Here is a 22,105-nt window from a genome sequence, read left to right on the forward strand (position 1 = left end):
CTCCGTTGCATTTCAGAGACATTTAGTGGCATGCCATGAGAGCATGTAGGAGGCATCTATAAGTGTTTCCCCAAAAAGTTCCTTAACTGGTTCCTTCATCATATATAATGTAAAGGGCAAGTGGGATCTTCAAATGACATAAAACTACAAGAGAAATAGAATTAAAAAAGACAAAGGGTTTGTTCTGATATTTACATTTAGGGCTGTCAAACAATGCATTTAATTCAGTGCAATTAATGACATCATTAAACATGACGCTGGTGAAAGTTTTTTTTTCCATTAAAAATTAGACCATTTTTTATAGCTGTGTGAGTGGACAACATAACAGTCATTATACATTATCCATTTATCTAGCTTCTCTGTTTCTTCCTGGTCAGGGTTGTGGTAGGTCCAGAACCAACCCAGAATCATTGGGCAGAATCAGGCAATAATTACTCACACACTTACACCTAGGGGTAATTTAACCCCACACAGACATATAACAGAACACACCAAACTTCTCACAGACAAGAGTGACTAGACTAGAGAGACTAGACTGAGGAATTTTGGAGGTGTGCAGCATACACACACGCACACACGCACACACTACCAGTTGCACCACCGTGCCTCCCAACCAAGAACAGTTCAAGAGCATTATTTTCAAGGAGTGATCCAGGGGTTCTCATGAACCTAAACATGGGAATCTAGAAACCACAGTGACACATAGCATCAGGTCTTATAAAACACATTCATCACCAGTAAGTGTTCTGATGAGCGTGCTGCCAGCTGGCAGGGGTTTTACCGAGGAGGGCAAAGTACAGAGTTTGAGTCTGAGCTGAAATAGTTTGATAACTTTTTCTTGCCTCCTCTGGATTAAACATCTACTTATCAGAAAGAGTTCATTATCAAACAAAGAGACAACGTTCATGAGCTTTGTGTTAATAACGACAACACTTCATATAATGTGACCTATTAGGACCCTTTTCTGACCTTACAAACTTTACAACGAATTTACCGTTAAACACTCCATTGATTGCATTATCCATACCTTCTAAACTTTAACCTCATTATAACGTATATAGGATTGTTTCACTCCCATAACTCAGCAACGGTCACCATAAACATGTCAGTGCTTATACTGTATAAACCTTGCTCATACCGAAGAGGGTTCATTGAAGTCATATGCTGCTGTGTATCTGTCTGGGTAAAAGGCACCAGCAAGATCATAAAGGATGAACATACATGGAGAGAAACCATCTCAAACTCTTCGGTGTCTTGATTCATTGGGATTTTTATTTCTTTGCTGTTAAAACAGTACATGGATTATTAACCAACAAAATTAGTAAAAAACAGAACTGTCCATAAGCTTCGTTTAAATGTAATCTTGGCCTGAACACTGTTAAATAACACAGATCATTCTCATCACTAAGAGTGGCAGTTGCTTTAGGTTTTAGGGTTTTCTGTGACGGATTCAGGTTTGGTCATGCACAAATGAGGAAGAATTTGGTCCCTGGTTATCTCAACCACCTTTCTCCAGTTTGTCTCCTCAACACACAAACTGTGTGCTGTGCTTCCATGTGAGATTACTCATGGTTCTCCGTTATTGTCATACATCTTAAAACCATGTTGGAATGCAATGGTGTTTATTTGGTAACAAAATAATGTACGGTTGATGGTGACGTTTTGATAAAAACAGCAGGTCTTGTTTCTTAATCAACTGTGCAAGTTACAGTACCCTGAAGTTAACAAAATATCAAGGACGTTCAGTTCCAGTTTTGGAAGAACTGCTTGAAGATCACAGTCTCTCGTCCCTGCGGAAGGATCTCCACCTGTAGGAAATGCACATACAAAAAATGGAGGTTTATGGATGTCTAACAGTTTCTACTATATAGGTTTCAGAAACATATAAAACCAGCCTGGTCATGTGCTGTGCAGTGTATGAGCTGGAGATTTACGAGCAAATCATGTCACATGCCAAATAAGGAGACCCACCCATTGTCCTGTATGACATTACACTTTTTCCTGAAGTTGGAATGCTATAAAACAGTCGCTTACACATCACTTATTTTTTGAATACTTGGTTACATGTCCCCTAACTTTAAAATAATGTCAATCTGGTCAGGTATGGTGAGACTTTTATTTTCGCTTTAGCCCCCTCTTCCATAACCCGAGTGCACATTTCAGCACAGTTCATGTGTACAGAAGTGAAATAGTACAGGAAAAGATGAGAAAATTCTGTACATGATACTTGAGATTACACACAGGGCTCGGCCCATCCCCTGTACCCATATTCTAATCAGCCACTATGTTAAATTATATATTAGATTGATATAACTATATACTAGAACTACGATAGTTCATTGATCTTATACTTCTAAATTTAAAGGTACTTCAAATGGTTCTTTGAGTAATGCCACAGAAGAACCACTTTTGTGTCCATAAAGAACCAATTTAAAGGATTTTTACTCAATCACACATTTCTATTACAAACATACAGTAGTTCTTCGTGGAACCAAAAGTGGTTCCTTGATGGCATCACATTAAGGAACCTTTTAAAGCACCTTAATTTGTATGAATTTACCAAATATAGGAATTCGGATTAAGAACTGAGATGGAAATCTGGTGTTCCTTCATGTATATTGATGGATTTGGATCCACCCTACAGTTCCTGGAATATGAGGGAGTCAATGTTGTGTTATGCTCGGATATGAAGCACAAAGTTCATATAAGAGTGGTCCTAAACAGACTGGTGAAATCTTTACCTTGCAAACATAGATAGTTATTCTTATTTTAGACAGAAATCGAGTTATGAAATAACAATTTTGTGAGGAGTAACAAGCCTGAACCCTCTCTCTCTCTCAATAAAACATCCTAAATGTAATCTGTCACAATAATGTTTTTATAACCCAGGACCTCCTCGTCTTTTCCCTTAAGTCAGTCATGTCTCTCATTCCTAGCTCAACTTATCAGAAGGGGGTCTGGCCTTCTAGCACAAAGCAGAAGCCAACCGAAGTTCTCCCTGTCTTAGTGTCTCTCATTTGGGGGGGGAGATCTTATGACAAATTTAAGTTATTTTATATAACTATCAGTAAAGCAAACCTGAGTTTTCATCTTGGGGTAGTTCATTTTTTGTATGAATTCATCTGCCATCTTTAGAGCTTCCTTCTTCTCTTCTGCATTTGCTCCACTGCCTGTTAATAAACAGAGACAAAAGACCAGCAGTTAATTTCATATGCTATCATTTAATCAAAAGGATGAAAATTATTCCTGGAAGCAAATACAATTTATTTAAAGGTTGCTTTTGTGAAAGAATAAAAGCACAATTAGCTATTTATTGCTATAGAAGAACAGCATGCCTTTCTGTCAATAATCTATTGTACTTGTGTAACAGAGCTGAGATCAGATTAAATCAGTCCTTGACGTATCCAAAATATTGACCAAGAAATGAATGCCCAAATCATTACTGAGTCAATAGGAGACAATATCCATTCCAACAGACTAATAAGCTAACAGAACAAAGCCCTGCTCCAGCCCCTCTTTGCTGAGCCTACTGACCGAGTTCCATTATCAATGATTCTCTTATGAACGGGCGATAGCAGACACAAGGATCAGGTGTATGCATAGATATATGATCTGTTATGAGTTAATTATTAGTAATGGGGCTCACATATCTCACTCTCACCTTTCCAAACAAAGATCTTGCCATTGGTGCCATTGTCCAAGATGAAGCAGTCATCACGTATGAGAAGGTCCTTGGCAAATGGATTTTTTTCAGAGACTTTGGTCAGCTTCATAGAGCCTGTAGCATCTGAAACCTGTGAGAAAGTAATAAACATTAATAAACATTAATAAATAAGTCACAAAGTGAATCTAGCCTATACAAACTAGGATATTTATTTAGCAAACAGTGAGGCACTTTTGTAAGTCACTCTGAATAAGGACACTCCCTTGGAAGGCAGTGGATAGTTATGGTGCTCCATCTGACTAAAATCTTCTTGTTTTGTGTTCATAACCCTGTTATTCAAGTGAAACTCTCATCTTCTTCTAATGATTGTGACATCCTCTAAGTGTGCATATTATACATCTCACTGCATGTTTATTATCACTGAGGTGATAATGTAGATCAGTGGATCCGCTGTCACACCTGAAATTCCAACACAAAGTAAACAAAGATGGCCACACCCCCACTGTTTAATGGGAAATAAGGTGGATATGGTATTACGTTCCAACAGTCAAGCAAATGTCCTGGTACCTTGTAGAGAGATGCAGAGTTAGATACGTCTGCTTGGCTGTCGTCCTCTGGAGTGCTCTCTTTAAGCGGTGGCACTGGACCAAGCACCTGTCAATCAAATAGTAAAGAAATGCAAAGAACTCAGAAATGATGGTTATCTCCTCAGCACAGGGAAATAGACAGTAAAGGTAGTAGGCCTTGAATGTAATTGATGAATTAAGTTACTTAAGTCTCTGTACCAGATGCCTTGAGTTCTTTAAGGACGTCTGGCTAATTTGCAGTTGAATACAGTGGAATCTAAATAACAGTGGTGGGTCCCATCACTTGTCAGTTCAACACCTTCACACCTTCACATTGTTTGCACTGATAAAAATACAAATAGCCAGTGTCGCTGATGGTGTTACAGTTGCTTTATGTTGGCCTTACCCTATTGTCTACGGTCTAGTCCTCATTCTTATGTGTTAAATGGCTGTGTAGTTTACTGTCCCTATTGAATTTGTCTGGTTGTGGTGTTGTCTACTGCCATGCTCAAAAACTGTATTTCCTTTCTCATTTAACACATAGTTAAAAAAAAATCATTTGACACATTTCACACATGCATGTAGCCTTCCAGCACCCCAGGAAAAAAAACCAAAACAGTTGTAGTGTACTGCTGTGGCAAGCAAACTGCAGCAGAGCTTTTCAGTGCAATTCATAAGCCCCTCACTAGCACTGCAACGACAGCTAGTCAAAACTGACAGTTAATAAACTCATGTATATTAATGACTCATGTATATTAATGAAGTTCTGTCACTGAAAAGCTCCCAATTAAAGACACAGAAAAGAGCAGAAGTACTGTTTGGTAAAATACTTGTTGGTAAAACAAGTGAACAACAGAAATTGTAAATATTAGATTTACATTTAAAGAGATAAGCTGTTTTCTGAACAAACAATATCAACAACAGGGGCCTGAAGCCCCTCTTCCTGCCAGTCTAACGTCCAATAATTCCATCTCTACCTTCTGTGTTTTCACATCCCACCACCACCCAATCTCCTGCCTTTAACTCAGTCATATCTCTCAGCCCTAGCTCCACTTATCAGAGGTGGGTCTGGCCTTCTTAGCATAAGCAGAAATCACCTGAACTCCAGCCCAAAGTTCTCTGAATTCACCCCCTCTCTTAGAATCACATGATCATCTCAATAACACAGTCTGAATTGAATGTTTGCTTTGAGTTTATGACTTTAACTTTTCCATATCATGACAGAGCAGCAGAATGATATCTCTTATCTATATCTCTTCTTTTACATGACTTTTATATGGCTATATAAGCCAAGTTGTTATATAAATTGTGCAGCAATCCTGAATTCAATGGTGTTCAATTCATATACATACATACATACATACATACATACATATACACACATATATATATGGCTTATATATATAGTCTTTAAAATGTATTAGTTAATTAGCTCAGCTCAGCATCTTACTGGGACGTTTACTGGTGTGGTTTATGATTTGCTAACAGTGCATGCAAATGAAAAAAAAAAAAACACTAGTATCTGATTTTAGTCAAGCAGTAAAACACGGCAGTAATACTCATAATCATCTGGACAGCCCACCTATATACCCCCCTATATAACTATTGACAGATTAGCTGCTAAAACTTAGCTGTTGAAACTCTTAGGGGTTAGCTTAGGGGTCAATTCCTTTGTATAAATAATAAATAAATGAATAAATACAGAAAAGTTATTTAGTACTGTTCTACCACGAGTCACTTAGCACAAATAAAACATCTCAGTCAACTGCACAAAGATATAACTAGAGTTTTCGTAATGCCTCCCCACTCTCGTGGCAAGTTATTGCAAATTGCAGTTGTTTACACAGTCAGAAAACCACAGGCATCTTCTGTCTTGCAGTATCCATGTTGAAATCTACAGAACATTTTAATCTAAATGAATGATCTCAACTCAGCCTCACTCAAGATAAAAACAATATTGCTCAACACTCAGCAAATGTTAAAGCATTACATTATGAAAGTATTTTTAAATAACACTAATAATAAATGTGATCATTACAGAGCAAAATAAAGCTGAACTTTGCATAGTTAGTTAGTTAATGGGAAAGAGGACAGCTCACAGGCCATTTTCTTTAAAGGAGTGGTTTTGTTGGATACTTTCATGGTGGGACAAAGGCATGCTTTTAGTCCTAACTAATAGAACTGAATTTGAATATGAGTTTGAGGATAGAAGAGGAAGCAAAAACACCCACAGGCAGTCTGTTAGCTCAGAGCTAAAAAAAACCCCCTGCTATTTCCAACCTTCAGCATTTCTGGTGTCTCCTCTCCTTCGTTGATGTGTGTGATCTGGGCTTTGCCGTGCCTCTCTGTGTCTCTTATCAGAGTAGAGATCTCTCGCACCTTCTGCTTCTCAAAGATGTTGGCCTGAGAGCCCACCCAGGATACGATTGTCTAGAAAGTGAACAGCAAAATACATTTGCAGAGGTTGTAAAACAAAGACAACCCAAGTAAACACTAAATACATCTTTAAATTATCCAACAACACCTGACAGTGGCTTGATTACCACCAGCCCTGTTGAATCCATACATCACCTAAACTGAACCTTTCTAGCTATTTGAGTTGCTAGAAATGTTCAGAGTTGAGAAAGAAATGAACTGTAAGATCTCAGTCTGGAACACACCACAAAGCCATTTCTATGGATTTAGGGTTCCAGCAAACCACATTGAAAGTCATTATCTCTAAATGGAAAAAGTCTGAAATGGTTACAAATCTTCCCAGAAGTGGCCAGATTGACCAAATTCAACCAAAACTGCCGCAAGAACAACAGATGCACACAGATGAACATCTCCACAGAAGCAACTGCAGGCCCCACTCCCCTTAAACAAACTCAGGGTTCATTATTTTGGGCTCCACAAAAAGACAAGACCCCACAACTCTAAACATTCTGCCCAATCCTCAATTAATACAATTTTCTGGGACCCGGTCAGACACAGGCCCCTAAAATCAAAACTTCCCCTGATTTCACCATTAAAAAGACACTGAGCAACAATGGTATCCATGGAAAAGTTGCAAGATAAACACCACTGCTAACCAAGAGGGGCACATACACAAAAAGATGTATCTGAAATTTGCCAAACACCACCTTGATGACCCTTAAATTGTTTTGAATAATGCTCTGTTGACTGATGGACATCCTAAGTTCCACTTTTGACTCAAACAAGGCGATGGTGATGGTAGTGTAATGGTGTTTGGATGGTTTGCTGCTTCAGGGCCTGACCAGCTTGCTATAGTTAAGGGAACTATGACAGTCCAACACACAAGAGGTCAGCCTCTGAATGGATCAAAGGAACTAAAATTAAGGTTTCTGAGTGGTCAAGTCATTGCCTAGACTTAAATCTCAGGTAAACAGGGGGTCTTAAATAAGCAGTACCTGCTCAAAGGTCAGTCAGTGTGGATGAACGAGTGGGACAAATTCTTACTGTTCTTATTAAATTCTTACTTACATGAAGCATTTGGATGCAGTTCTTGTAGCTAGGGTGGTAAAACCTGTAATTCCATTTTAGTTAAGCGATATTCCTTCAATAAATGAGATGATTATTTAAATTTGTGTTTGGGGTTTCCTCCTGTCTTTAAAACCACCAAATGTGGCAAACATAAAAAACACAAGACATCAGGAGAGGGTTCTTCTGTATTTCTTCAACCGCAGTTGTTTTGTGGAAAGGTACTTGTGTAAGGTAGTAAGGCATTCTCTCTTTCTCAATCTCACTTTTGCACTCTCTCTCTTTCTCACACACACACCTCTCCCAGGTCGAGGATAAAGCAGTCCCCTTTGTTGAAGCTGTTCCAGCTCAGATCCACCTCTTTAGCTCTGATGTTCCTCTTTCCTTTAATGTGATACAACCTTTGAACTGGACCAGAATCAGACTGAGATCTCCTGAATCCAGACTCCACTCCACCCTCCTGAGAGAGAGTGATAGATAGATAGAGATAGAGAAAGAGAGAGAGAGAGAGAGAGAGAGAGAGAGAGAGATGCCATCATATTTATTGAAAAATAGATTATGTTATGTAATTAGTAATTAGATTATATTACTGCACCATTATTTATTTCACACATTTGTACACTGCTGTGGTTACACAATCTTTAATCTGTATAGTGTTACATACTGCTATTCTGTGAATAATACTGTAAAGCACACTGTACATAAACGCCCTTGTATAGTCTATGTATACAGTATATACTATTGTTCTACTATTCTCTGTATATTGTGCATTGTCTGTAAATTATATGTAGAGTAGCTGTATATTGTTAATACTAGAGAGACACTAACAGCCAAAACAAAATCCTTGTGTGTGTGAACATACAATAAATCTGATTCTGATTATTGGTCTCTTTCCTTCTTCTTTAGTGAAGTGCTGTAGAACATGCAATCAATTTTGGAAACTTCAGTATAGATCAATAGCAGATAAGTACTGCCAGCAGAATAGGACTCACTGAAGCAAATAAACATGAACCCTAATGGCACCATACCAAATGCCAGGCGTGGGCTGGAGTGGTATTGTGCTGTGGAGCAGTGGAACTGTGTTCTCAGGAATGTTGCTGCTCCATAAAATATTTCTGAGATGAGGTGAGGTGGTGATCAAACAACATTTTGACCTTATCAACACTCTTGTCACTGAATGCAATCAAATTCTCACAGCAATGCTCCAGAATCTAGTAGAAAGTTTTCCCTGGAGAGTGGAGAAAGTTTGTCCAACAAAAGCAGGATAAACTCTTTTTACCCTTGATTTCAGAAGCAACAATAAACGAGCAGGTCTCCCAGTACTTTTCTCCATATAATGTAATTGACCTATCAGTGACGAATAAGGAACTGTTTCAGCAGTGAAGCTAAAACTGTGCACATTTCTGTTACATAACTCCAGCAATGACTGAAGCACTGTCCACCTCTTAGATTCTGACATTCAACTCGAATTATTGTTTGGTGAGGGATTTCCCCTTCCTTTCCCCAAAGCTTGCTTCCTAGTATCCTGCAATGAGATGGCAGCTAAGTACTATATGGCTCTGACCGTAAGCTTTACCTGAGCATAGCTTTCCATAAAACTTTATTAAGAGTCTATAAAGCTTAACTAGAAGGGTTTCTCATATCATCTAACTGGGATTTGATTTGGATCCCTTACTGTATGTGTGATCAAACTGATTTCAGAGATTACATCTATTTATGTAACAGTTCTGCCCCAAATAGACCCAGAATTAAATTAAATGAGGCAGCATTTGATGGCTGGCTAATCTGATGGCAAGTTTTCCATGCCCTTCCTTTAGCTCTGCAGTAAATACTATGATTTGAGCTGCTCTCAGGGAGCAGTTGATGGTCTGAGGAAGTGTGCAGTACGTGCAGTAAATAACAGGCCTTTCCTGAGTTAAAATGGGTGTGTTACAGTGAGGGAGATACCAGTGGAGGTGGTATTTAAAGGCCATGACGTAACCCTCTGGAAAAGACTACACACTAAGCAGGGCAAGTTTCATAGCCCAAAGCTATTCCCATATGAACACCACACCAGCAGAGCAACATGAGAATGAACATGTGAAAACACAAAGACAGGAGGAGTACATTGACTGTGCAGTGGGTACACTCCATTGTGTTGCTTTCACACTGTCCTGACTAAACCATTTCCAGATTATATGAAGGAAAACCATGAAGGTAATGGAGCTTGCCTATTTCAAGGGGTGCTTTGTATCAGTTTATTGCAGTGTTTATTCAAACATGCTATAGTTTCTATATGCACGGGGTTGCATTTGTAGGACTGTCCATTATAAAGGCTTTATCATAGACAGACAAAGTCTTTACTATGCTAGTATTACATACAATATACAGTATTAAGCTGGCGTAAAGGTTAGAGAAGCGGACTGGTCAGATGCCCAGGACTGGTATCCATGGCTGAGGTGCCCTTGAGGAAGGGCCTTAACTGCTCCTTGGGCTTAGAGGTGACTGACTACAACTCCAGGTGCGTGTTTTCACTGGCTTGATCACTAGTATGCATGTAAGAGTGTGTGTGTGAGTATGTGTGTGGATTAGTTAAATACAGAGGTGGAGTTCTGTTGTACTGCTGTACAATGGCGATAAATTCTGCTTGATCTTATGTCAGTACTTGTTCTAATTAAGGACCTGAAGGTCAGTGCAGTCCTGTCTGAGATAAGAAATGTCTTTACTGCTACATATGTCTTATTCTTATCCGCATTTTCCTGGTTGTGGTGGGTCCAGAGTGTCATCTCACCTTATAGCTGACCCCTCTGGGGAACAGGGCCATGAATTCAGGAGACTCATAGCCCTGCACCTGCCTGTGCTGGACTGGCTCTCCACCCAGAAAGTTATCCAGCTGGGTGGCAAGCATGGCACACGCAACCTGCTCATCACGAGACGACTTCTCTCCTGAGAGATACAGAGAAGAACAAATATAAAGAAAGAGAGAAAGAAGAAACAAGGAATGTGTGTGATTGATTGGGTTTGTGTGTGTACTTGTTTATTGGCTTCACATACAGATGTACACTACAGGTCAAATGTTTCAGAACACACCATTTTCCCTGATAAATGAAATACCACTGGCTCCACAGCTATAACAATTCTAAAAACATACTCAATTAATACATTTTTTAATTAAATGTCAGCAGTAAACTGCTGGGGTGGGGTGGGGGTCTTGTGTGATAGGTGCCTCACATGACAACACCTTGTAGCACAGCTCAACACTGGCCAAAGTCTCAGCATCAATTGTGAAGAGAAGGTTTAATAGGTGGAGTGGCAGTAAGACAGCCATGCTAAATTGGCAAAACATGAAAGGCAGGCTTACCTGAACATACAGAGTAATATCTCAGTACTCCACTTTTGGGGGACACTTAGGAAGGTAACATAATAAACATGCAAAAGGACATGAAAAAGTGAGGATACTGAGTGTGGCAGGTTAAAATGGTGCTGTGGGTGGAAAGTGCAGGCCGTAGATGGAACAGGCAGCTTCACAGAGGATGTTAGAGAGGGCAGTGTTGAAGGGGATGGAGAGGCCATGGGAGCAGATGGCTTTAATGGAGCATCCACGTGCAAACAACCAGCTTAGTGTTACCTAAAGCACCGGATACATGAAGAGCCAACAGGCCCACTGCTGCCCTGTCACACACCTGCTGAAACTTTAATGACCCACACAAACACCCGCCCTTCCCTTTTTCCCCTGGGACACGGCCCTCTTTATCCCTCTCTCCTCTCTTTCACCATACCCACTCCATTGATCACTCCACACTCCACGCCTGCTAGCCAAGCGTGTCGTATAAGCTTAATGTCATCATTAAGCGCACGTACCACTTACCAATACAGCTTCTGAGGTTCTGCATGTGTCTGATAAATAACAATCTTTCTCCTAAACTCAGACTGCACCACATGTCTGATTCATTTAGAATTCATTTGTGTCCAAAATACAAGAAAATGTGGCATGATGTTTTGTTCTCTTGGCATGTATGAACATAAACAATGCAACCAGAAGTGAACTAATGCCACAAGTACCAAAATATCACCCTGTGAATGCGTCATGATGATGTGGCCAACACTGAACACACCATAAGTTACTGCTATAAAGAATACAAAGTCTTCCAGCTCAGGAGAGTTGGTTAACTGACTAATAAAAGATATGCTGTAAAAGAGTACAGAGTAATTAGTTACAAAGACATTTGACCTGCTTCTGGTTTTCTTGTCCCTAAGCCAAAACAAGGTATTTTACTAATGGGCTGAATAAATCCTTTAGCACTTACAGTATATTAATAAGTTAGTACAACTATTCATAAAGCAAAGTTCATCACTCACAGGTCAAATTCTATTAGACTTTCAATGTGCTAAGGTTCCTGTATTCTACACTTAAAGGGCAAAAGTATTGGGACACCTGCTCACTCAGTGTTTCTTCTGAAATAAAGTGTATTAAGAAAGAGAAGTTTATCCAGTCTTTGTTGGAGTAACCGTCTTTACTGTCCAGAAAAGGCTTTCTACTAGATTATGGAGCATTGCTATGAGGATTTCATTGGATTAAGCAACAAGAGCATTAGTGAAGTCGGGATGTTGGATGATCAGTACCCCAACTCATACTGGGCCAGTTTGGAAAATACAGCATGTTGTTTTCCACAATATTGGCCCTTTAAAGGCCAAGAGTCTTATGTAAAAGGAGTGTATGAACTATTTCTGATTGGGGTGCACCTTACCGATCCACATGTGCAGGTCCGCTCCCTGATCTCCCCTGTTCTCCAGCACCAGGTATGAATCTCCATTGAAGAAAGCTCCCACCTCAGAGGAGTCCAGCGGGACAGCCTTCATCTTCTCCACCCGCCAGCAGCGCAGCCCTGGTTCCCTCACCTCTGGACCAAACTGACCTGGAGCTGCCTGGAAGGGGAGCATTCTGCAGGAACAAAAGGGGCAGTGTATTAGCGGAGGGGGGTTCTGTGGAGTCCAATGGTGTGCAGAGAGGATGGCAGGGAATGATGGAGAGGGAATACGAAATGATGGAGAGAGATGCAGAACATGCATCCAAATGAGTAAGAGAATAACTGAGGCAGATTAGAAAGCAGTATAAGGACAAATATTCCAGTATGAAAATGGAATGGCTACTTATAACTGATAGCTGGAGTCTTATTCATTTTAGTACTTTATGGTGACGGTTAGTTGAGGTGATAGAAGTGAGAAACAAAGGAAGAGAGAGAGGGTTTGACAAACATCTATTGTGTGTTGAAAGAGGAAATGAAAGAGAATGATGGGGCACCAGTAACAACAGTCACCAATGGTACTGTATAAGACATTATGCAATATCAACCACATGTTCTAATATGACTACACTGTTTTAGTATTTTAATAGGAAATGATCAATAGCCAATGATTTATATCTGAAATTCATAGTGTAAAAAACTAAAGGCCTCAAGAGATTTGACAACTAACAGCAGAATGACAAATATCACATTCATATCCACCGTTTTAACAAAACCATGCACAGCCACCAAGACATGTGTTATGAAGACCTGGACATCTTCTCATTCCGGTAATTATCTAATCAGCTAACTATGTAACAGCAAAGGGGCAGTGCATATAATTAAGCAGATACGAGCCAGCACATTCAGATAAGGTTCACATTAACCATCAGAATGGCAGAAGAATTGTGAGCTCAGTAATTTTGAGCATGGCATGATTGTTGGTGCCAGACGGGCTGGGTTGAGCATTTCTAGAACTGCTGATCTCCTGAGAGTTTCAGCACAAACTTCATTCGTTAGAGATGACTCAGAACGCTGCAATAAAGACGTCATGTTGACAACTGGTTGGAGCTGACAGAACCGCTACAGTAATCAGATAACCACTCTGTACAATTGTGGTGAGCAGAAAAGCATCTCAGAATGCACAATTTCAAATACTGAAGCAGATGAGCTACAACAGCAAAATGTCATGTCTAGTTCTATGATTGTCTCCAAATCTCCAAAACAAGGTAAAGGTACAGAAGAAGACATATTAACCTATTAAAAGGGCCCATATCCAATATTTGTCTTGTATTTTACATATTTCCACTGTCCAGTAATGAAATATCACCACTATTAACTATCTGTTGTATCTGGTTTGGTCATTTTTATCAATAATGTTTAAATATTTCTGACCAGAGGAAGATGGGCTCCCCTTGTGAGTCTTGGTTTCTCCCAAGGTTTCTTCCTCCAGCTCTGAGGGAGTTTTTCCTTGCCACTGTTGCCATTGGCTTGCATACTGATCCTTCATGTCTTATGTTATTTCTTTTTTTTGTCTGTCTTTTACTAATTACTAATTATGTAAAGCTGCTTTATGACAACAACAGTTGTAAAAAGCACTATACAAATAAATCTGTCTTAACTTGACTTGACATTTGGGAGATTTTATAAACCAAAAACATTCCTTTTGACCTGACCACCTTCTATCTGCCCATCCACAGGGCCATTTTTTAGTGTGAAATATGATTAATTTCTGACCTGATTGGGTCTCAGTGAAAATACTGTCTGGGCTAGACACTTAGAACTTACTTACTTATAACCTACACTTATATGAACAGGCGGGACTAAACTAGTTCAATAAGCAGTTTGCTAGTGCGGATCACACCCTGAGGTGAAGCTGGAGGGCGGACTCGCAAGTGTTTTTTGGCTGGAAGTCCGGGTCAGCTTTTCTGTGGTCTGCGTGTGAAGCCTGGCACCCCCATTAGAGTGGTGGTCTGAAGAAGAAGAAGTAGATGGGGAGGAGATGGGCATGAAGTTTGTTTGAACGGGAATAGACTGTGAAAAGTGGGTATGTAAAGGGGATGAGGATCTAGAGAAAGAGGGATTAAGGGAGCAGCTTCTGGAGTCTGAAGTCAGCTGAAGCTTTCTGCTGTTGACCTACAGAAGGCTCCTCGCTTCCACTGCTCTCCTTGCCAATAGGTCTGCAGTACTATCAGTAACACAGGAGTGTAATCTGATTGGTGCTCTGCCCTGTCAGTCTCAAAGGAACACAACCCGGAAATGTGGAACAACGGTGTGTGTAATCCAGATAATGAAATGAAAGGGTGAGACTCTGCAATGAAGTTAGTGAGCTTCTGAATACAGAGTATACACACACACACACACACACACACATGCCTAATCCGTTACTGCATTTCAAAATCATTTTCATGATTTTTCTCTTTTAGATCCTCTTGCAACAAATTAGGTCTGTTAGAGTGAGTTTCCACCATCTTTGCTTACTGTTTAGAAGTGATTTTCACTCCTTCTTCCTCACATATTTGCTCGGGGTTGATGTTTGTGGACCAGACTTTTCAAATAGTACCTAGGATTCTCCATTGGCATGAAATCTGGATTTTGACTTGGCCATTGTAGAAGTAGTACTTTTCTGTTCAATTACTTCGGTGTTCCTGCAGCCTTGCATTTGAGATCATGGACCTACTGAAAAGGGAAGTTTCACTTGGCAAGGTGTTTGGTGTTGAACAGGCAGTGTTAGCTTTATGCCACTCAAAGCATTTTGAATTTTGGCCAAAAAACAATGCCTTCTGGCTTTTCTGGTGTTTGTGCGTTTCCTGAGTAATTTCTTTAGTAATATTGTAAACTAAAATCTCATATTGATAATTTTTATGCAGAATTTATTCTAAATTAGAGGTTGGGGAAATTAGGACGATTTTAGGAGCCAGTGACTGACGGGGGCCATTAAACATTTTTGAAAGGAAAGCCTCTTTGTGGCGTTTACTTGCAAGTCAGACTTGTCCAGTGCAGGGTGGGGGGGGGGGGGGGGGGGGGGTGTTTTGTACTTTTTAAAATGATTTACAGGTTGAAGCCAATTGCAAACCAATTTTGTCAATATCTTCAATCTGTGTAAATTATTAACAAAATGTATTTGTGGCTCAGCCTTTTAGAATAAATATAAATATAAATATAACATCTTAAAATATCAAAGGGTCGCCCATAATCCAAGTTAGTCTGATTAATTTTATTGGTAATGCAGGCGCTGTACAGGCATATTTGGGTCAGTAAAAATGAACAGATTTACAGGAGCTTGAACTTGGACAGTTAGAGTGATTAATTATTTACATTTTTTTTCCAAATGATTTACAATAAATTAAAATGTATACTTCAGGAATCATACAAATGTATATACTATAAAAGAAAGTAAAAACTTTCAAATGTAATGTAATTATTGTGACTGAAGGCAAAACATCAGATTAGATCTCGCGGTCTCTGAAGTATTTAAAAGTAGACAGTGAAGGAAAAAGTCAAGGAGTCCACAGTGATACTGAAGCCTAGTAAGGAGCAAAGAGCAGGGGATAAGGAGGGCAGTAGGAGTTTAGGGATTCATCAGAGCTGAATTAACTCATGGTTACATAAGATAAGGTTAAAAAGGAGCATATCACCACCCACAGCCCACAGCAAGGTGTGTCCCTGAACAAGTCCTCACACATCTTACTGAGACAGGTTGTTTCACAGCACAGCTATGGGCAGGTAATACTGCTGTAAATACATGGCAACCAGTTACAACAAATGGGGTGGGGCTGGGGTTTCCACCCTGAATATAATATAATCATCTGGACAGTGTACTATGCCATAGCTATGTAATCCTTTCAGTCAATATAGCATTGGTGTAGCACTGGGCAATCTCAATATAGATTATAGGCATTGCCACTCATAAAATATAGATCTTCCTGCAATAAACCTGAACCAAGCAGATGTATTGCACCCTCCCATTTACTATCAGTGAGTAAGATTGGAGTGCATTTTAATAGCTGATATAATGGAGATACCCCACGTACGTGCCTGCAGCTTACATTGTTTTTACAAACTGGTGGTTCATATCTTTGCATTGAAATGGTTTGTGGCGTAGGAGTGCAGAGGCAACTCAGTTAAAGGGATGTGTTTTTTATTTTAAGGGGTGTCTGGATCATGGTTATGGTAGATAGGGTTGGTGTTTTGTTTTGTAAAGCATTGCTATTGCTTAGATTGCTTAGATTGCTAAAACTGAAAAATATCAAATAAAAAAACAAATGTGACAGTAGAAAGGGTAGTTGAAGGTCCTATTGGCAATCAGTAATAAACAGAGGCCCGTCCACAAAGAAAGAAGAAGAAGAAGAAAATACATCTTAAAATGTACTTGGGATTCCAGAAGAAAACCCCTGGATTACTGTACAGGTCAAACTAGAAAGAATAAAGGAAGACTTTAGACAGAAAACAGACAGAAAGTGCCACGCCTGGAAAAAAAGTCACACCACACATGACAGTGACTGTCCTAGTAAACCAACACAAACTCCAAATGACTCATCAGCTATATTCTAAAAACCTCACTCTAAAGCCGCTGGGTTCAAACCAACACATTATGTCCATCACTTGAGATAACACTTAGTCTGTTAACACACCCTCTTTATTATATGTGACAATATTTAATTTAAACCACCAAAATGAAAATGTGTGATACTATATTAAAGATACATGTTATTCACCCATTTTGCTCTAGAAAATGTACAGGTCAAAGGAATCAAGTTCAATCGAGTTTTCAAGTAGAACTGTCATGACATCCATGTCTGTGATGAGTGCATATAAACATCCGAACACATCTGCACACCTACCTACTTTCAAATATAGAGACCCATATGGCCATATGAATGTTTGCTTTGTATAGAACATATACAGGTTTAAAGATGTTAAACCAAAGAGCCGTTTGATTTGAATGAATACAGGACAAGCTCTGAAGTTTGTTAAGGAAGTTGGAAAAGGTTAACTGAAACTTACCTAAACCCACAAACCCAGGCTAAAAGATCTCACATGCTCACACGCATGCCACCAAACTACAAACATCTGCACATCCATTCATTTCCTGTTCATGACATTTTAGTGTTTGTGGTAACTAAGTAGCATGAGAGCAAAATGTGAAAGTGACGTCGTAAGCTGGAACAGAAACCAGACCTGCACTAGAAAGATGTTAATTTTTTGTTCTTAGAAACAAAATCATAGGGAATATTCATTCACTGCAGTTTTACTCTGTACTCTTGGATGCTTAAGTGCCTCATTGCCTGGTTAGTTAGACCCTAAAAAAGAACTTAAATATACCCAGGTCTCTCAGTTACCCACAACAGAGAGTAAGACAGAGGAAGAGAGACTCGAGTAGGTGCACTGTGCTAAAGGAGTGCACTGGCAGGCCCTGTAGACATAAAGATGCAGTAAGGTGTGGCCACAGAAGGCCTTAGTGAGCAGTTCAATGAAAAATATGCACAGACTGGTTTCAGAGCGGAGAGAAAAGGCCCATTCACTTAACTGCATGATCCCCTCAGCCAGCTCAGGCACGCTTTCTGACTCCGGCTCCATTCTGCCTGCCTGCCTGCTCCACAGTGTGTGGGATACTGAGGCACAGTGTGTGTAAATATGTGTGTGTGTGTGTCTGTGTGTCCACCTGGCCTGGTTAGCTTATATGTGGCCAGTAACTGGACACGCGGGAATAATCCGAGCAGCCCTGCTGAGGACGCCCCATGGCGAGGAGAGTCAGGTTGCCTGACAAATGCTGAACACCGGCGTGACAGTTACTGCGCCTCCATCCATCCATCCATCCATCCATCCATCCATCCAACCCTCCATCCATCCAACCCTCCATCCTTCTACCAATCCAGACGGAAGGAACAGAAGAGATGGTAAATCTATTGCAAGAGCTAATATACTAATATACTTATATATTGTCGCTGTGGCACAAAAATATCATTTGTGCTTCAATTTTCAATCATTTTTAAGGCTTAATAGCTTTCAGTGGAAGTCAATGTAGGTTGACGATTTTATTCTGAGCCATTTTGGAGCATTTCTATTGGTTAGAGTGTCACGAAATTTAGAAATGTAAATGTAAAGAACAACATTCAGATAATGTATGAAAATGGAAAAACAGATATAAAAGGTTATCACAGCAACGGCAGCTCAGTGAGAGAATTTTTGTAGATATTATTAAATTCTTCTTCAGTTCCATTTTTATATCTAATATATTGTTTCAATCTTGTACTTTGGCCCCCCAAGACAACAAATTTCGCCTGCTTTAGGCTTGTACACATACCACAGCCATGGACCCTCACACAAATGCACACAAACACACGTTAGAATAATGTTTTTGTTACTTTAACAAATCACATCGATCAGCCATAACATTAGTACCATTAGTATTACAGTACAATGTTACTGCCTAAGGTCCTCCTTGTGCTGCCACAATAGCTCTGACCCCTCAAGGCATGAACTCCATAAGAGCTCTAAAGGTGTCCTGTGGCATCTGGCACTAAAACGTTAGCAAGTCCTGTAAGTTGTGAGGTGGGGCCGCATCAGAGCCTCAGTTGTCCAAGACCCTGTTGCCGGTTCACAGGCTGTCCTTTCTTGGACCACGTTTGGTAGGTACTGACCACTGCATACCAGAAAAACCCCACAAGACCGGCCTGATGTTTTGGAGATGTACTGACCCAGCACTGGGTCATTTTTCCTGTTTTTAACACATCACCTTCAAGAACTGGAAATAGATCCACCCCTTGACAGATGGCACTGCAGATGAAGATAACCAATGTTTTTCACTTGCCTGTCAGTGGTGCTAATGTTATGGCTGATTATATGTTAAGATAAATAAGTAGTCACTGATATGCTGGTTAGAAGAGCACAGGTAGACTTCGAGGTCAACTATAGACGCTGTATGGACTTGTTCAGTTCCACCAGCAGTTCTCCGGATGTACTTTAATAAAGGCCTGGTTAGATAAACTCTAAATAAAAAAATGCTGTGTTTTCTTGAGAAGAGCTTTGGAAAGAGAGGCAACACACTCACATGCCAAATCCTGATGGATCGTATACTGTTTACTAGTATTGATTCTAAAATTACTGCCCAGATAAATAACTTTACACACTACAAGACAGTTTCACAGTTCTGTACAAATGGGGAAAGCAGATTAACAGAGTGGAAACAAAAGAGGTGAAACATCACACAGGAGGTGAAAGCAGTCTCTGGTCAGTGAATGCAAGGAAAGATGAGGAGATTGACAGGGGTCAGTGCCACAATGTCTGAGACATATGAGGCGTCAGCCATACGCATCCACTAATCAGAAATATGATAGCAGACAATAAAGCAATAAGCAGTTAGAGTGAGGGAGGAGTAGCATGACACTGTAATCGCATTCCAGTCTCTCATTTAATATTTGGCGTGGCTGCAGGGAAAGATGATGAGCAAGTCATTGAAACCTAGTAGATCTTTTCTACATCAGAAAATGACATCTGGCATGGAGTATGACTGTCTTCTGTTTCTGCACAGATTCTCATTGTTTAACAAGAATGTGTGGCATGTTCTTAAAGAAAACATTGGGAGAAAATAGCAAAGTCTGCTGTAAGTCCACCAAATAAGTTACTAAACACACCTAAATGAGGATTTACCACTAATAAGAACCTTACCTTGCAGTAGTTTCAGCCTGTGGAGACTTTTCGCTGTTTAAGGAAAGAGAGGAAGAGATTTTGCAAGGGAGGGGAGGCCTATGAACACACACTTCCTGGTAGAGTGAGTCACAGCCCAGCCCTCTGGGCTAAAAAACACCCACACCAAAACCAGAGAGGAAAATGCCTAAAAAAATGGTCTTGAGAGGGAATGAAGGAAGAGAGACACACCAGAGCTGCCAAGACAACCATAGGAGTTGACTAAAGCACTGACCTTTGCATCAAACCAACTGTGTACCAGCTGTGTTTTGTACTATGTGCAATGAGTGTTTATTATCTGTCCAATTCCGGGGAAAGAGAACCAGCATTTTATTCACCTTTGTGTCCAAAAGTTTGTAGACAGCTGCTCATCCAACATTTCTTTTAAAGTCAAGGGTATTAATAGTAAGCTTGTCCCTTGATTGCTGTAGTAGCAGTGTCTACTCTTTTGGGAAGGCTTTAAAGTACATGATAAAACATTGCTGTGAGGATCTGATTACCTTCACCCTCAAGAGCATTAGTGAGGTTAGGTGCTGATGTTGGATAATCAGTTCTGAATTACAAACACTGCTCCAATTTATGCCAAAGTTTTTATTCCAACAAGAGAAAAGTGAACGCTGCGTCATAGCCCAGTGCTGGAATGGTGGATATCCCTGTGTGTGATGCTTGACATTGGGCATGGTGACCTTAAACTCATTTGCTGCTGTTTCACTGTCCTTTTCTATGGTTATTATTATGCAAGCTGTGTGCACTATAGAATGTGTATGCACCTCAACACAGTCGCTGATTAGATAGTGGATAGTTTTGGGTATATTATAAACTTGCATTTGAGAGAAATGACAAAGTGGAGTATAACTATTAACCCTTTAAAGCTAAGTGTATTATAGTTAATGCATACACTATATGTCTAACTGTTTGGGGACACCTCTTTTAATAAATGCACTCATTGATGACACAGATGTGCCAATGCACACACTCACAACTTGTCTAGACCTCGTAGAGAAGTACTGCTAATCGAATAGGACTCTCAGGAGCAGATATACGTGAACCTATTGGCACCATGCCTAATGCCAGGCATGGATTGGGCGGTCTAAAGCCCCTCAGCATTGAGCTGTGGAACAGTGGAACTGTGTTCTCTGGAATGTTGGTGCTCCATCCAATACCTCTGAGATTAGTTGGGGATGAGGTGCTGTGATGATCGTCCAACATCCAGACCTCATTAATGCTCTTGTTGTTGAATGCAATCCAGTTGTAATCCACAGAAATGCTTCAGTGGGTGTCTACATACTTTTGTCCATATAGTGCATTTGAGTTTTTCAGACCTAAATAAAAAATAAACTGTGTAATAATCTGATATGTCCATGGATAATGGTGTGGCTGCATTACTTCAACTGGACTATATCTTTGAACACACTCAGTCGTACATTCTGTCTTTGCACTTTTAGGATCTCATGCTGGGACATGCCCACAAACTACCAAACCATGGAAAATGTATCCACATGCCGTTCCCCTTACTGCTGAACTGAGACAAGCATTGTTCTGCGTTTTACAACACGTAAAGGTGTCCAGCCACATTCTTAACATCATACCACCCTACAGACTTCCACAACAAATCTAATCCAGCTGACCCAAATATTCCGATGATCTCTGTTTGCTTGACTAGCTGGATTGGTTGTGTTACAAATGAGTTACTGCTGGTAAATGCAAATAAGTTGGCATAATCAGATGTTTTGAGAACATTGGGCCTTTTTCAATAACTTTCTTAAGAATTTTCTTCTCCAAAAATCCACTTTTCACAAAGATGCTGACGTTCAGCAATTTTTTTCTTGTTTGGGATTTGTCCAGATTATGAGGACAATGGGGCCGGTCATTATAATAGCAGAATTGTGAACGTATCATTATTGTGATATTGACCACCGGTCAATAATATTCTTAAGAAAAAG

At 40.0% G+C, this 22,105-nt stretch overlaps 1 protein-coding gene across 1 annotated transcript; it reads right to left on the reverse strand.

The window, feature by feature from the left end:
- Positions 1-1,252: 1,252 nt before the first annotated feature.
- On the reverse strand, positions 1,253-20,199 carry capgb (capping protein (actin filament), gelsolin-like b). Its single transcript, XM_072667756.1, has 9 exons — positions 20,145-20,199; positions 12,438-12,631; positions 10,481-10,635; positions 8,009-8,170; positions 6,511-6,660; positions 4,232-4,318; positions 3,662-3,794; positions 3,079-3,170; positions 1,253-1,808 (listed from the first exon to the last, which is right to left on the reverse strand). Exons 2-9 carry the CDS (start codon positions 12,628-12,630, stop codon positions 1,743-1,745), a joined length of 1,038 nt encoding a protein of 345 aa, XP_072523857.1. The 5' UTR covers position 12,631; positions 20,145-20,199; the 3' UTR covers positions 1,253-1,742.
- Between the last annotated feature and the right edge of the window lie 1,906 nt (positions 20,200-22,105).

The sequence above is a fragment of the Salminus brasiliensis genome, chromosome 22 (assembly GCF_030463535.1).
Source record: "Salminus brasiliensis chromosome 22, fSalBra1.hap2, whole genome shotgun sequence".
Classification (NCBI taxonomy): domain Eukaryota; kingdom Metazoa; phylum Chordata; class Actinopteri; order Characiformes; family Bryconidae; genus Salminus; species Salminus brasiliensis.

What these genes read in the sequence shown, in the direction of transcription:
- capgb (XM_072667756.1), bottom strand. Translation starts at nt 12,630, where the DNA reads ATGCTCCCCTTCCAGGCAGCTCCAGGTCAGTTTGGTCCAGAGGTGAGG. An exon ending in GGACCTGCACATGTGGATCG is followed by an intron (nt 10,636 to 12,437) that starts GTAAGGTGCACC and finishes TGTATCTCTCAG; the next exon opens with GAGAGAAGTCGTCTCGTGAT. An exon ending in AGACACCAGAAATGCTGAAG is followed by an intron (nt 4,319 to 6,510) that starts GTTGGAAATAGC and finishes TTTGATTGACAG; the next exon opens with GTGCTTGGTCCAGTGCCACC.